We start from the raw sequence: 16425 nt of genomic DNA, 5'->3' as shown, positions 1-16425 counted from the left end.
GGGGATTAGTGAGTTTTGTATTACTCGTCACTCCCTGAAGTTCATATTGTGTGCTTTAAAGATGTCCGTCCCATATTTTTCGTTTTGTTTAAGTGCATTAAACAGTTAATTAATTAATTTGGAAGATCTCGAGCAGCGTTGCCTGTTACATCTCCAGCTATCAGCTGTAGGTTCCATCGATCCGTCCAGTTCTCGATCACGCTATCACCAAAATAGGCGAGAGCCCAATTACATCTGTCATCGAAGATAATATGTAGAACCCCCAGAGATCGATGCTTTCCTGCAATGTTGCTTCGGGAGAAATTAAAGTTGTCCAAAATAGACGCTTTACAGTTGCAATGAGAGGTTGCCATGACAACAGCCTACTACGTCAGGGAAAGTGTTGGAGACGAGGCTTCGTGTAGCAGGGAGTTGTGAGCCAACCCGCTGTTTTCTCGCTGTTTCCCAGTCAGTTCGGCTTTCCACCAGGTCGGCAGACTATCGCGGCGGTGATTTCAAAAAAAGCGCTAGAACACGTCCAAGCTTTCGCATAGGAACCGCAACGACGAGTGAACCGTGAAAAATGACCACCCAAAGAGGTCGTGCTTCTGTGATCGGGACCCTCTCGCTGGTTGAATACGTCGAGTTGTTTACGCCAACCACCCCGGTGCGGCGTAGTCACAGCCTGGCGACCATACCCACCTTCCGCATAGAAATGTTCCACAGCCCCGACCCGACGGAGATACCCTGTGACAGCGGCAACGCTGACGCTACGGCAAAAACAAAGCCGAAAGGAGATGGCGACCAGGTTGAACGCGGTGGAGATGAAAGCTCGGCATACGGCGACGTCGCTGAGGAAAAACCCGAACAACGAGCCGATGGCGCCATGGATGCCCTCCTCGGCAAGTTTGAGGACCCGTTAGATGAGGTAGGCCACCAAGCGCTTTAGAAAACACAGTTACAGATATACCGTGAACTTTTCCACATCAATTAATGCACTGAAATAGTCGTCATGTAATTTTTTCTATTTCTTTAAACCGCTGAATTTTATTTGCTGTGTGTCGGGAAAATTACGCGAGTACAATTGTGAAACCCAGATTCAGTTCACACATCTTTTCGTGGTGGAGGATGCTATGTTTGTCGTATAAAAAAAGATCATTGAAGAAATTTGCCAATGTGGTTCCGCTCTCTCTCTCTCTGTCTTTCATCGCGAGAGACTAAGCCATTTATACGGCAGCGAAAAACGGCAAGTTTTCATGTATACGGAGTTGCACAGTGTTATTTAAGTAAGAACTCGACTTCTGTTTATTCAAGTCGAAGTCACAACGGTTTTGCGGTTATGCAACTTTTTTCTGTTTCTTTTCAATCGTGTTTGTTGTTTTTCTTTCAACTGTCAAGTTTTACCATTGGCGATGAAATGTGACGCGACAGACAGTTTGCTAAGTGGTTTTTCAACACTTGCGCAACCATGCACTCGCAATTGGCCAGACCCAATTACTGGCACAATAAGGCACACCAGCCTACTTCGATAACCAACTTGACAAAATATTGACTTTGGTATGTCTCTTTAAAATAAAATCTTGACACACCTCACTACAATGATTGTCATTCGGGGGGAGGAAATCCGTTATCTGAGGGGAGAGCACAGACCTCAGCTGAATGTGATCATAACCCAACCCTATTCACTGGTGAAAGGGGTGTCGATCCCTCGAAACGTAAACCTGACTGTCACATCGTTGTTTGTGGTGATGCTACAGACAACCCTCCACAGGCCTTTTTGATGATGTTCGGGGTAAAGTGAAAGCTCCGTGCCGGTGTTCCAGTCGTTCTTCAAGACTCATTGTATCCAGTTGACCAGGGTACAAGCTGCGAGAGTCGACGAGTATAACGTAGCAATAACATTTCATCATACATGTATGTGTAGAAAATGCACGCGACTGGGTTTTTTTTTCTTCTACCTGAACGATAAGCCAAAGTAGGTGTACTACACTTCGCAGGCATTGTCTTTCTGTCATTCACCTCGATGAAAATCTATCTTCGTTTGCAAACTGTTCAAAAATTCAGGCCTCTTTCTATTTTGCATTTGAGTGATATTACCACCTTCATTTGAATTCGAACTCCCTTCAATTAAGTCGCAGCCATCCTAAAGGATGAGCAAGGCCACGTGTCTTTCAGAGGCGCCCTTCAGCGCATTTCCTTGTTAGTTAATGAGCACTTTCTGAATCGATTCCGATCCGCTGAGAGAAATCTTAGCTGTCCGTGCAAAGCACAGCCCATAGCTACAAATGCTGCACGCTCTCCACAATGCCAGTTATTGATACACATTCGTCATCTAGAATGCCATCAAAAATCACGCCACAGCAAAATTTAATGTGGAATGAAGTCAAGCCGAACATCAGATAAAAGTTATGTATCGCGCCGAATGTATTAACTTACATTCAGGACGAATGCAAACTGCTTTGACACTCCATTGATAGTAAGTAGAGGGGGCTACTGTCTATCACAGACAAATAGAGAGACCGTCTTTCTATTTGTCTGTGTGTCTGTGGACACACCAGCTGTCACAGTAATATTGCATAAGCTTATGCACACTGCCCCTGCACAAACCGTGACTGTCCTTGCGAAAATTTCTGAAAAAGAGTGGCGGGGCACTTCATATGAAGACAGATGTCGCAAATTTTGCCCATTTTCTCTTGGTCAGTACTTGAGTTATCTTCCAACTCTTCGAGTGTCCAAAACCCGATGAAGATAAAATGATTATATATAGTGCGTCACCGAAGTTTTGTTTTCATTCCAACTTTTGCGCAGGACGTATAGACTCTGTCGAGTTTGTCGTCGACAGTGACTAAATTATACCTAATAGTATGCGTTTATTTGTTTGTTTGTTGGTTTGTTTGTTTAGTGTTTTTTGACATTTGTAAATGGCTAGACCCCATTCATATGTTGTGCAACAGGGATATATATTGGGGCGCGGAACTGTCAAACATTTCCGTACGACATATATAATTATATTGCGGAAATAGCCTCATCTAATTACGCATCGTGACATCTCTAGACTTCGGCGGATATTAAGTATTTTCACCGAAAATACTGTCGAATGAACGGGAACTAGGACAAACAAGCAAACAGAGAAATTGTCGATATTGTTTGCGCAGTCCGATGAAGAATAACTAAAATCAAGGGCTGATAGCTTTTCATTTTTGCAAGGGCAGGTGCTTCTCGGCGTTCAGTGACATTCGATCTCCTTAAGGAGGTCGAAGGAGTAAAAAAAAAAATATGTCATTACGAATATTGATGTTCGTCACTTAACTACATCACTACACAACACATCTCAGCGGTCAAAGTCAGATGTCATCTCAATTATTACAAGTGGCATGAGTGTACTGTCAAGAGCAAATACGTTTCCGCAGAGCTGTTGTGCGAATGTAGAAAAGTGATGATTTGTACCAACTAATGCTATATGTTTCGCTCTCTTATTTGCCTATTTCCCCTTATCAAACGGCGCTGCTTACTATTTAACCCTTTGAGCGCCATAGCCAACTTTGGTTGCCTTTATAAAATATACCCTAATAAATTTTTTCAGATTTTTGCCAAAATTTTGATAATAAACCGTAGCAGATGAAATGTGATGTCCATTTGGTCCAAAATTATCCAAATAATTATTGAAAAATTTATAACACTTGGTAAACTTGGTAAAATGTTTCACTAAAATTTTGTAGCACTCAAAGGGTTACTAAACCAGACAAACTTTTTACGGGTGTTTCGTCAAAAGAGCACAAATGGAAAGTACATTGTGAGTAAACTGCATTGGCTCGTGCTCAGGCTATTTATATACATCCTAGTGACTTGTCCAATTGTTCGAATATATTTTCTAAATGCCTACAATGTTTATGTAGACTCTGTGTATTGTAATGTTCAACGTTCGCAGACTGCATTTTCGTCCTGACTAGAATTCAATTATCATTAACATTACATATTGCATCCGATGCGTCCAGGTTAATACTCGGTATTTCGACATTCCAGGGGAAGGATATTTGAGTTGTATTTGTTTTGTAGCACAAAATAATGAACATATTACGAAATGCTACACAGCCAGTTTCCCTCTACGTAGACCGTGTGATGAGGTTTGTCTGACGCAATTGTGATTATAGAGCCTTGACCAAATATTTGCTTGTCGCACAACATTAGACCAAAAGCCCGGAGTCCTCGTATCTCGTCCTTGTGAAAGTTTTACTGAAGATGGTGTCAAATTACTCTAACACTCAGTTATTATTCATGACCGCATAAGCGTCAATGTAATCTTAGAGATCTTGTCTCCTTTTTTATCAAAAATTTAAGTCTGTTCTTAAATTCTAAATTGACGCGAATAAACTCAGTTTCTCTGTAGCAAACACGAATAATAATACAACTAGCTTTGTTTTTGTTAAATATAGCGAAAAGATTTAATTGAAAGACTAATTGCGTTAAGTAAGTCTTTGCATGTGGTGAAGATGCTGATATCAATGGTGGTCGCAGGAATGCGGAAACCAACTGCATATGCATATATTTTAACGCGGGAATCTCATAGAAGTTCGATGCTCATTTTAATAAAAAAATCCCCAGTACAAACTGAGGGGTATCTGTTCAGATCTATCTCGTGACAACCGTCTATAATGGCAATTTTCAATAGATCGCACGACAAATGGAAATTCCATACATCTGACTGACGGACTCCATCACCATGGAGACTTGTTTCCCGGTATCATCACACCAAGCGCGTCGTGTCGTGACTCTATAGGTCAAATTCAACGATAGACGTGACGATCCAGAAGTGCCTTGAGGTCATTTTTTTAAGAACGTCAACAGTTACATTTTGCATTGTTCCTTGAACTTTGATCATCTTCAACCGTCATTGGCGAACCAGCCAATTAGGGTAAAAACGTTTGACCAGCTGCCATCTTGCGATAAAAAGATTCTCAAATGTGCCGTGGTTTGACATTGAGAACGACATGAGCTTGAATGTCCGCCCGTCAATACTCAAGTGTTAAATTGGAGAACAATTCATAAGTTCTTCAAGGTTGTGCTGAGTCATGCAAGTTGCAGTCTCGCTCCCCGGGTATGTGGTTGAGTTCAACATTCTACACCGAGGGCGCTTACTTCACTGTTTGCTCACATACAGGAAGATTATAGACCAGGTGCATTGTCGTGTACGATTATGTAGCAGTTGTCATAACCTATTGCGATGGGTGACCAGGATAATCCACAGGAGTGTGGTATTTTTAATGAAGAAGAACACTTTCTGACCGTTTGTGATTGTGTGGGTAAGATGAGCACATTCATAGCGGTGATAGTTTGGTTCCGAGTCTTTAAAAGCCAGATACACATCGAAATACAGGAAATAGCTAGACACACAATGCTATTCATCACAGAAGCACATTGTTTCAAAAGTGTTCCCGGGTGCATTGTCGGTGCCCAGTTCACTTCATATATGCACTCGCTATCGCTCGTGTATATATGTCGTGAACTGGTCAAAATCTGGTTGAATACCGTCGCTTTGTGTGTTTTTTTATTGCTTAATCACATAGATAGATAGATAGATAGATAGATAGATAGATAGATAGGTAGATAGATAGATAGATAGATAGATAGATAGATAGATAGATAGATGCATGCATGCATGCACGCACGCACGCACATACACACACATACATACATACATACATACATACATACATACATACATACATACATACATACATACATACATACATACATGCATTACATATATCACCTTCATACATTGTATAAATACATAGTCACGCAAAGCAAACATATACAACCTAAGCTTTTTTTCTGACTCGCTCATCGACAAAGCGAAGGGAATCACAAGATATCGTTTGCAAAATCAGTCGAAACTCTAGAATCTGACATATTTTGGTTGAACGACACTCGAAAGAACGCCAACACGTCACCAATAAATTATTCAAGGCTACTTATGTTCTTCAGATTCTCAGGTTTGCTAAAACGCGAAACAGGCCTCTGCGTGAGTATTTCACCCCTCGGCTACGAAAATCTTTTCAGCGAAAAACGTTTTGTTGTGCCCAAGAACGCTCGTGAATATTTAAAACATTTCTCCTGTTGGGCGTGTGTTCTTTTCTGCCTGCAAGATAGCATCATCATAGCTTTCATCGTGACAGTCCACAATAGAATCGACTCAATCAGTTGGGCGACACGGCGGGATTGTTACAAGTAAACAGCTGGACGATTATCGCCTGTCAATCAGAAACTGCAACTGTATGTGGACACTTAAGTCTACCCACCGAGCTATATTTTATCAAATCTGAACTAGCCTAGAATTCTATTCGTCCGCTTGCCTCCGTACCTCCGACCCACTACCGGATCGGTCGAAGGTACGGAGGCAAGCGGACGAATAGAATTCTAGGCTAAATCTGAACATATACGCATGTAGCGATCGCACCTCAAGAAATGCGTGTTATGTGTGTGTATATATATATATATATATATATATATATATATATATATATATATATATATATATATATATATATGTATGTATGTATGTATGTATGTATGTATGTATGTATGTATGTATGTATGTATGTATGTATGTATGTATGTATTTATGAATATATTACTTCAAGTACAAGTACTTCAAGTACTTCAAGTACAAACTAGAGCACCCACGTTGACATTTATAAGGTCTATCTATCTATCAATCAATCTGTCTATCTATCTATCTATCTATCTATCTATCTATCTATCTATCAATCTGTCTATCTATCTATATATACATATACATACATATATAATTATATATATATACATGAATCAGTCCGAACTCGCCAGGAAGAATGGAAACAACCCATGAAAGTTATACTTAAGGTGATAAGAAATCGATTGGCTTACTCAACCAGTATTCTTTACAATTCAATGGCCATAGCGACCCTGTTCGTGCACAAGTTTTACTGTAACGGGGTTTAAAGCTAAAGTCAATTGTCCAAAAGAGGTAATCATTGTACAGCTTAGGGATGATAAATAAAATAACCCGACACACGAACACAACACGACGATATTAAAAAAATGGCATGTACAAAATGATAAATTGGTGAATAATTCAGAGATTTGGTCTCTTGATGGCTAATGGTAGGAAACTTATTCTGTATTGCACCATATAACAATTGAGACAGCGATATATATATTTTATAATAGGTGTGCAAGGGACAATTTGCCCCAGAAGTAAATGTGCTTTACGCCGTGAGTGCCTTGTCAGTGATGTCGGAAAGAGCTATATGGGTTTACACACGGCCCCTTCACAAAGACCGTGGTTTACCTAGAACTCTAAACAGTAGTGCAGCAAATTTTCAAAGGTTTGTGGCACAATGCAACGAGTTTTAGTAGTTGTTACAGCGTAGACAGTAGAGAAACTCTACTGTCTATGGGTACAGTGACTCGAAAGCGGTTCAACAATACCACGACGTAGCCCGAATAACAGATCTGAATCCGTGGTCCAAGTTAAATGGACCGCAATCTCCCAATCACCTGCAACCTTTGCCAACGTTTCTTCTGAACAGCTGCTGTGTGGTGGCAAAATGAGGGTTTGATGTCAAGAATATAACGCCGAGATCTTTGAAGTATGGCACCTGTTCAACAGGTACTCCATCAATCCAGATTGGATTGTCGGGGGATTATCGGCTTTCCAGGCTTTCTAATCGTGCTTGAATTCAGTAGTCGACTCTTTCATCTTCCAAAAGATTGAAGCAATACTAGTCAGAAGCATGTTGAGTCAATATTGAACGTAAATCCATTAAAAAGGGTAAGAGTAGCTGCATCGTCAGAAAATTTGAAGTAGGTGCTCGTAGAAAAAGTGCTCTATCAATCGTTTGAGTGTAAAACGTAAAAAAATGGGCTTAAAACACAGCCCTGGGGAACACCAGTGTTTGTAGTGATTATAGCAGACCTAAACTCTCCAACTCTGATACATTGAGGTGCATTACTATCATTCAACTACCCCTAATTAACACCTTTTGGCACTATATACTGTCGCCAGGATGATATATCCGCCACGTACTGACCTATCGATTCAGAAAATATTCAGCAAATGAAATTCTAACCGCCATTTGAACAGCGCCATCATCATTACCCATAACAGGCTGCGGTTAAAACAGCCTGTTCAAACTATAAACGTCGGGATCATATTGGTGAATGAATACCAAAGGGTAGATAATCATTAGAGCTTTGAATTAATTTAACTGGGCAATACCATGAGTTTCAAACATTTATTTGAAGCTTTTCGTCGGCAACCATATTCCTGAGGTGCACCAGGAGGTATTTTTCATACATTCAAGTTTACACACTTAGTTCTTGTACCGGTTTGGCAACAAGTAGACCCACATTCTCAGTGAGTACAGTAACATGATTAAATTAAAGAGAGGGGGTCGTCGGAACTCTGCTCAAAGGTTGCCAGGGACCCATACGACTGATGTAAGCAGTGTAGCTAGGGCACGTCGGCGATTGGTGAAAGTTAAAACATGTTTGTTAATAAGGAATATCGTAAAATTTAAATGTTGCAGCTATGTTGACATTATTCATCTAGATATCATGCATGAAATACATTGTTTGTAAATAAGAAAGTCGCACAAGCGCAGTTCCGACGAACCCTTCCCTTTAAGTTTTGAACTAAAATCAGGAAGACAATGTGACAAGATGCGATCACTGTGGCGAAAAAGATGTTTTGAATATAACCCTTTGAGTGCTGTAATTTTTCCCGCCAAAATTTTAGTGCAACATTTTAAAAAAAATTATGAATTTTTCTGTAATTTTTTTTATAATTTTGGACCTAGTGGACATCATATTTCTTTGGCCACATTTTTGTATCAAAATTTTGGCAAAAGTCTGAAAAAAACTGACCCGGGAATATTTTATAGAGGCGACAAAAATTGACTTTGGCGCTCAAAGGGTTAAATAGAACTGGTTCAGCACACCCATCGATTTCTCATGACTTTTTATCGCATTTAGGGTTTACCGAAACAAGGAAGCGAATCATTCTACTTTTCAATTTCTCCTCACATCACAATTCTAATTGAGCTATGTTTCAGTCTGGGCCATTGGAACAGTGTCAACAGAAGCGATTTGAGTTAAAGGTCGTGTATCGTCATATGAGTTGCCGTACCGATCCATCTACCGGTAAGCCTAAAATGTGTCTGACTAGCTGATAACCTGCCTTAAGGGGACAACTTTGATCAATGCTCTGGTCAAAAGTTTTTAGAGCAGCAAGAAAAGTACTTCAGTATTTCAATGCCGATTCCCGCATGCGCAGTGTTGCGAACTGAAAATGAAATAATCGATGACGCTTGTCGTTTGGTGCAGTTTCATTCTTAGTTTTTATTTGCTCAATCTGCGTCAAGCGCGCCCATTTTTACTCAAAATCGATATTTACACAGCTCGTTGCCTAATTTTGATGCAAGGAGCAGTTTCGATGCATTCTCTGTGGTAGCGTTAACTGCATTTCGTATGACCCACGTCATCAGAAAACGTCAAAGTGTATATGTAATGTATCAGCCTGCATACTCGGCTTGAAAGAACAACTATTTCGCGCCAAACGTGGCGTCGGGCGCGCTCACACTGTTCGCCCACATCCCAAGTCAGTCAATATAGATGGTCCTCAGAGTCACATAACCGCTAATGAGGTTTGTGACTTTGGACTTTGCTTGATCACTGGATATGATGGTCGTAATTTTGCTTTAACGTCTATGTCCATGAACTAATTCTCCATGCAAGCTCTTTTCTTACTGTTCATCGAATCTAGTGGCAATAAATAGCCATCTGCCCGGTCAAAGTAGTCAATAATCGCAATCATACCAATCCATAATCCAATAACACTAGGTCAAAATTTGTAAGACAATAGTTATAAAACATAGACACAAAACAGCACAGAACAGACAGTAAATAGACGGTACACAAACAAAGTCAAATTCATGAAAGAAGATATATGGACCTCTGGCCAAAAGACCAAGAAGTGATGTCAGGTGTTTCGAAAATAGTAAGCGCATCCTGCCCCACATGTGGCCCCCGCCATATATCAATCTGTAAGTCAGATAGGTAGTGGTCACTAACTAAGGCCCCATGTCACCGATGCCATCAGTGATCATTTGTCGAAGAGAGATATCGTATTTATCAACCAGCTTGCGATACCTGCCAAAAAAGCGTTTGAATGTAGAGACGAGTCTTGCTCTGGTGTAACCTTGATTTAACAGTTTGAAAGAGAGATGGCCATGTCTCTCTACAAAATCACCATATGAACTGCATGCTCTTGCATATCGAATAAGCTGGGAAATGTATACCCCATAAGCAGGTGAGAGTGGAATATTACTGATGAGGTGTGGAAAATTAATTATACTAAAGTTGAAATCATCTCTCTTGTCATATAGCCTAGTAGAAAGGTGACCATTAGAGTCAAATTCAAGTAAAATGTCCAGATATGAAGCAGAAGAGGCCGTTTCTGTAGTCTCTTTAATCTCCAATTCTGGAGGATAAATCATAGCGAGATATTTACTGAATTCAGAGTTATTCAATGAAATAACATCGTCTATGTATCTAAATGTAAGTTTGAAAGTACGAGCTACAGAGACCTTTTTCTGCTTGATAAGGTTCTGGATAAATTCTGCCTCGTATGAGAACAGAAATAAGTCGGCAAGTAAGGGAGCACAGTTAGTGCCCATGGGAATTCCTATACACTGTTGGAAAATGTGTCCTCCAAATTCAACAAATATGTTGTCAATGAGGAAATCAAGCATACTGATAATGTCTTTCTCGGTATAAAACACTTTAGCGTTAGTAATATTTTTAACAAAATATGTAGAATTATACCCTAATACCACATATTTGTAACGGCGTGAACCGTTTTTGTAGAAAAAAGCTTGGTTTATGATGTTTTTCAAGCGTTCTTTCAATTTATCATGTGTATTGTGGTATACAATGCGGAAAAATCGAAAGTTTAATAGATGTTATTTTTGAAACAGATCTTGATTTCAAATTTTCCAAGAGTTCCTTCGAATTTTTTAATATCCACATTTGATTTATACCACTCCGAGAAAAGACAACATCACAGTATGATTGAAGTCCCCGTTTAACAGTACAAAGAACAGAAGTCAGTATCTTCGATAACTCTGTTGTTGAACATTTTGAAGATCCTGCGATAAACCTAGCTTTGTAAGGTGTTTTGTGGAGCTTTGGTATCCAGTATAAGCTAGGCAACTTATTATGGTCATCCTTTGTTGTAATGTTAAAATTATCCATGAATGACTTATGGTTTGCCAAAATTTCAGATTTGTTGAACATTGATTGTCTGTAAGTGGAGTTGGTGGAGGTCTTAGTTACACCAAGTTCGTCTATAAGGCATTCAAAATAATACTTCTTACAGACAAATACAATGTTATTGGCAGCTTTATCAGCAGGGACGACAACATATTTGTCATGGATATCATTCAAACACTTAACAGCATCAGGATCTTTAAATACAGAATATAACTAAAGGGAGGAACTCTGCTCAAAGGTTTGCCAGGGACCCTTCCGACAGATGTAAACACTGTGTCTTTGGTACGTTGGCGATTGATGAAGTTAAACAATGCATGTTTTCTTAACAAGGAATATCGTAAAATTCAAACGTTGCAGCTATGTTGACGTGATGCATCTAGATATTATACATAAAATACATTGTTTGTAAACAAGAAAGTCGCACAGGCGCAGTTCCGACGACCCACTCCCTTTAAGCTCAATCGACAGCTCGACAGGCGGTTAGCTTTCTTCTTGCGGTACCAACGTTATATTGCGTGTGTTGCTGGCACAAGTGTAAACTTGACAGTGACCAATTTTATCTCGTAGGGCAAAAGATTCTTCCAACAGTCTACTGTATTGAAAAAGAAAAACACAATAAGAATGAACAGAAACAGATTTTCTACGCAAGTTTTATGAGCCACGTTGTCAGTTATACGTACGGAACAGAAATTTTCAGTATCGAGCGGCAAAAGTCTGGAACTGGTTGCCCACAAAAATGAAATCTGCATGAAACGAAACGATGTTTAAAATTCTAAAGAGTTTGTTAAAAAAAAATATCGCATTATATTTTTTCCGTATGTTTTACAAGTCACTGTCAGAAATATGTGCATTTTGGGAGAATCAGATATCTATTTATTGTTTTCCCCGTTTATTTCAATTTACTTTATTTTCAGTGAATCGGTCGTACATCAAAAGTGTAAATAAATGAAATAAATAAACAAGAGAAAGACAAAAGAATGCAAAACAGAGAAAAAAAACACATCACAAAATAAAAAGAGGGGGCGATTTGATATCTTTTATTGACATTGCATTTTATGAAGGATAAAACCTTGCCATTTCGTATAAAGTCATCGCCTTTCTATACTTTCTTGCGACATAATTTTTTGCAAGATGTACGACCTTTTGAACAAAGAGTGAACGATTATTGTTTGTTTTTTTGAAAAGTCAAATGGAATACAAATGGTATTTTCCCGTCAACAACAACCGATATAAAACTCTGCTTTTTCTCGCTGGAGACATCAAAATTGTCATCCCTACATGGCAGGGATCGATGTGCTTTGGCTCTTTTACTTTGCTGGAATAAATTTTAAAAAATGTAATCCAGATGGGCATAGTTTCTTCACAGTGCCAATTTAAATGTTTAATAGTTTCCTCTCGGTTACTGAGAGCTCTTAAAAAGAATATTTTATTGTATGCAGTCCTCTAATGGGAGAGGGACTCTCTTGAAAAGATTTTTTATAGCCGTATGTCAAATCATACAATAGGTTATATCAATCGACTTGATGGATTAAAGTATCGCACTATTTGTCAGCGTCACGTCATTGTTAATCAGCATTTAAATGTCATCACAGTCGTTCGTTATTTAAATTCCGGCTACTGACCGTATGGTTTTATTTGGTATTTGTAATACGCGTACAATTAAAAAATTATATGTTTTCCGTGACACTGTTAAGATAGTTAAAGCTGTAGTTCGGAATATGATGTCAGTTTTCTTCAACTTTCGCTGATCATAATAATGCTCAGAACAAATCAATGAAATAGGTCTAGAGGAAAATGCGGGTGATTATGTTTTTGTAAGTTACAAGATTGCCAGCGGGGACAACTCGCGGCGACATAGCATGTTCTATTGACAAGGAAAGTGCAATTTAGGCATAGGGTTTATATTCGCATTGGATCTGATAGAGAACCACGCTTTCAAAAATAGTTGCCCATTTTTACAGGACTAAAGGTGAAAATTGGACGTGAAAAATACATAATGGGGATCATTTTGAAAGCAAGGAAATAGTGTAAGTTTTGTTTAACCTGAAGTTGTCTATGGAAATTGTTTCTTCGCCTGTTGAAAAAATCAGCGCGGCCATTTTTGAAAAGTAGTGAAGTTGACGGACGACTTATCGTTACCACCGGTTGACTAACCCTTTATGTGCTGTAATTTTTCCCACTAAAATTTTAGTGCAACATTTTACTAATTTTTATGATTGTTTTTGTATTTGTTTTGATAATTTTGGAGCAAATGGACATCACATTTAATTAACTACAGTTTTTTTCAAAATTTTGGCAAAAATCTGAAAAAAAAATTGACTGGGATATATTTTGTAAAGGCGACAAAAATTGACTTTGGCACTCAAAGGTTAATCAATTGGACGTGAAGAATAACAGGAAGTCAAGTTCTTCAATAGGCCGTATTGGATTAGATCGCAAACACAAAGCCACGTGGATGAGTTCAAATGTCGCATTGCTCATATTGAAATAATGTCGTAAAGTGGTTTTCAAAGTCCATCAAAAGTAAGAATACTAATCGACGTAACCTCCATGAATGGGTCGCTTCGGTATCTTTAACCCTTTCACCACCATGGTTTGTCCCAAATCCATTGTTTTGTATGGTAAAGTTGGACCTGTATACAGGGAACTGGGGGGTGAAAGGGTTAAAAGTTGACATTTACCGAAATAGCTGAATTAAGCATCAAACAGTCGCTGTAAGGGAATAGATTAAAATTTAAAAGTTACACGTATTATGCGTCATGCGGTTTCTGCACATGAAAAATGTCGAGATATCTACAAGACGCTTACAGAGCGCTGCCGTGATATTTCTCTTTTAAGTAATGCTAAATTTAGATGACCTGGGTTCTTTGGGGTCATCTCCAATGCAGAATGCCAGTCTCAGCCTTTCAAATGATCCCCATGATCTATTGTTTGCATCGCAGTATCATGTAAGAAACTCCTTTGTGACGCCACGGTTGCGATGACAGATTTGACGTGAAAATGGAATTTTTCAGTATTTTTCTCTGTCACGAGCTGGATTTTTTAAAGCTGGCCGTCTAAACGTTTCCGAATCCTGCAAAGTCCACCAATTTCACAATCGGAGCATCTAGCGATTTTTTCGTTGCTGGTTAATAAGGTAAACGTCAGAGATACTATTTTATGTTTTAAGGTAAAATGTGCCTCGGGGACAAATATTCCGACTCTCAAACTTTTACAATTCTTTTCTTATATACCACTTGTGGAAGTTCATTTTAAAGCTCTTGATGTCAGAAAACTTGTCACTGTCTTAGTTTTTCTAAAATCGAAAGTTTTATTTTCTCCATAGAGTTAACATAAGGATGGCGGCCATTTTGAATTTCAAATACCGCTAAAACTTTGGTAATTTTTTTCTCTAGTACCAAAATTTGCAAGATTACCTTCGATTTTTATTTCTTATTTTGAAAGAGAATGGTTGAAATATTCCTTGAGAAAAGTTTGAACAAACGAGGCGCGAACTACCTTAAATGTAACTGATACAGGACGAGTATTTGATATCACCGATTAGGGCATTTGCTTCCATCAGAGCAAAACTCTACCGCATTGAGGGAAATCACGTTGTCCCTATGGCGATGGTGAATATCCTATAAACTATTCAATGTCATTAGATTGAAATATTCCATTGCTTGTATTACCGGCGTATCGACTACCCACTCTCCAAATGTCAATATGCGACTAGAAATCGACTTCGGCGAGGAGGTCCACACCTATAACAGCAAAACTGATGATTCCAAATTTCACCATGCTGCCGATATACCGGTATCTATAGTCCATAAACGACTGACACTTTTTTCAAACATGACACGATAACCATATGTGCATTTGTATAGCCACTATTAATGACAGCATAAGTAGATTAAATATTGAAACGTAAGTAAATTGTTAAAGGTATACTGTCACCTGTTCCAATTTTGCCACAGTTACGGTTACCATGGAAAGAGAAAATCTAACCAATCACAGATTTTAAGCGGGTGGCCACTTTTTAAAAACAGCGCCCCCACACGAGCATTTTGAATAACAAGGAATGCCCCTTTGACAATATATGGGCATATTTAGAGTACAGATGACTGTATACCTTTAATGGCCAATCTTTGCGAGAATCATAGGTACTTATTTTTTCATGCGTTTCCAGTTCTGTTCGAAGACCAAATTTTATTTCTGCCAGTCAAATTCCTGGTATAATATTATTTTTAAAATCAGAGGAAAGACTGATCGAAGTGTGTTGCATCATTGATGATTAAAGTGTCGAATCATATGCAAATTTCCCAGTCTGACTGATATTACTACTGTGTATCTTTCTGCTAGGGGATGAACCCTGTTGTCTTTGTGATGTCTCTCTTCAGCTGTCTACAATATGTTTGTTTGAAGGATTTTTTAGTTTGTTGGTCCCGATGACACACACAAGCACGCATGTACTCTCTCTCTCTCTCTCTCTCTCTCTCTCTCTCTCTCTCTCTCTCTCTCTCTCTCTCTCTCTCTCTCTCTCTCTCTCTCCATCCTTCCTCTCCATCCCTGTCACTAAGTGTGTATGTGTCCAAGTGTAGAAAGTGCGAGCTTGAACAAGGGTATATCTCGACAGAGACGAACTTGGGGATCAAACTTTGTCCTAACACAATTTATGGACATGAGTAGAACACCAAAACGTTTCTGAAACCCAAGAGTTGCCTTTGGATTGCTTAGATGAAAAAAATTGTCAAATAGTGTCGGATTAGAGCTAGAATATCATGTTTTCCAAAAGGGCCTGAGACATACGCTTCACAGCGTCCGATTAATCTTAACTTCAATAAAGCGAAGGATAGGCAACGACCATTAGTGGGTATGTGCCTGTTACATGTTGATCTAGCCCCTTTTGACACAAAGATTAATGATCCTTTTTAAAGGGAAAGCATAAGCTGTATATCAAGATGACAGTGTTATCCAATCAAACTCCGTATATTGGTTTTTTGTCGGTTTTATTTGTGTGTATGAAAGACTCCTGTCTAAGCAGGAGGTGATATGCAAAATTTATCACTGACACTATGCACGTATGTGGATGCGACCAAATCATTCGTTTTCCTTATTTATAACCGTCTACGCTAGGTCAAAAGTCAGGGCTCG

General features: G+C 39.0%; 1 protein-coding gene across 2 annotated transcripts in view; it reads left to right on the top strand.

Moving 5' to 3' along the window:
* The first annotated feature begins 410 nt into the window (after positions 1 to 410).
* Positions 411 to 16425, top strand: part of LOC139143823 (nucleolar protein dao-5-like) — a 67120-nt gene continuing 51105 nt past the window's right edge. For both annotated transcript variants that reach the window (XM_070714398.1, XM_070714397.1), the window contains exon 1: positions 411 to 907. In XM_070714398.1, the coding sequence (XP_070570499.1) occupies positions 563 to 907 (345 nt within the window). In that variant the 5' untranslated portion in view covers positions 411 to 562. The remainder of the gene's footprint in view (positions 908 to 16425) is intronic.

Source organism: Ptychodera flava, chromosome 11, assembly GCF_041260155.1.
Source record: "Ptychodera flava strain L36383 chromosome 11, AS_Pfla_20210202, whole genome shotgun sequence".
NCBI classification, from domain to species: domain Eukaryota; kingdom Metazoa; phylum Hemichordata; class Enteropneusta; family Ptychoderidae; genus Ptychodera; species Ptychodera flava.
The sequence above is the reverse complement of the archived record's forward strand: the minus strand, read 5'-3'. Positions and strand labels throughout refer to the sequence as shown.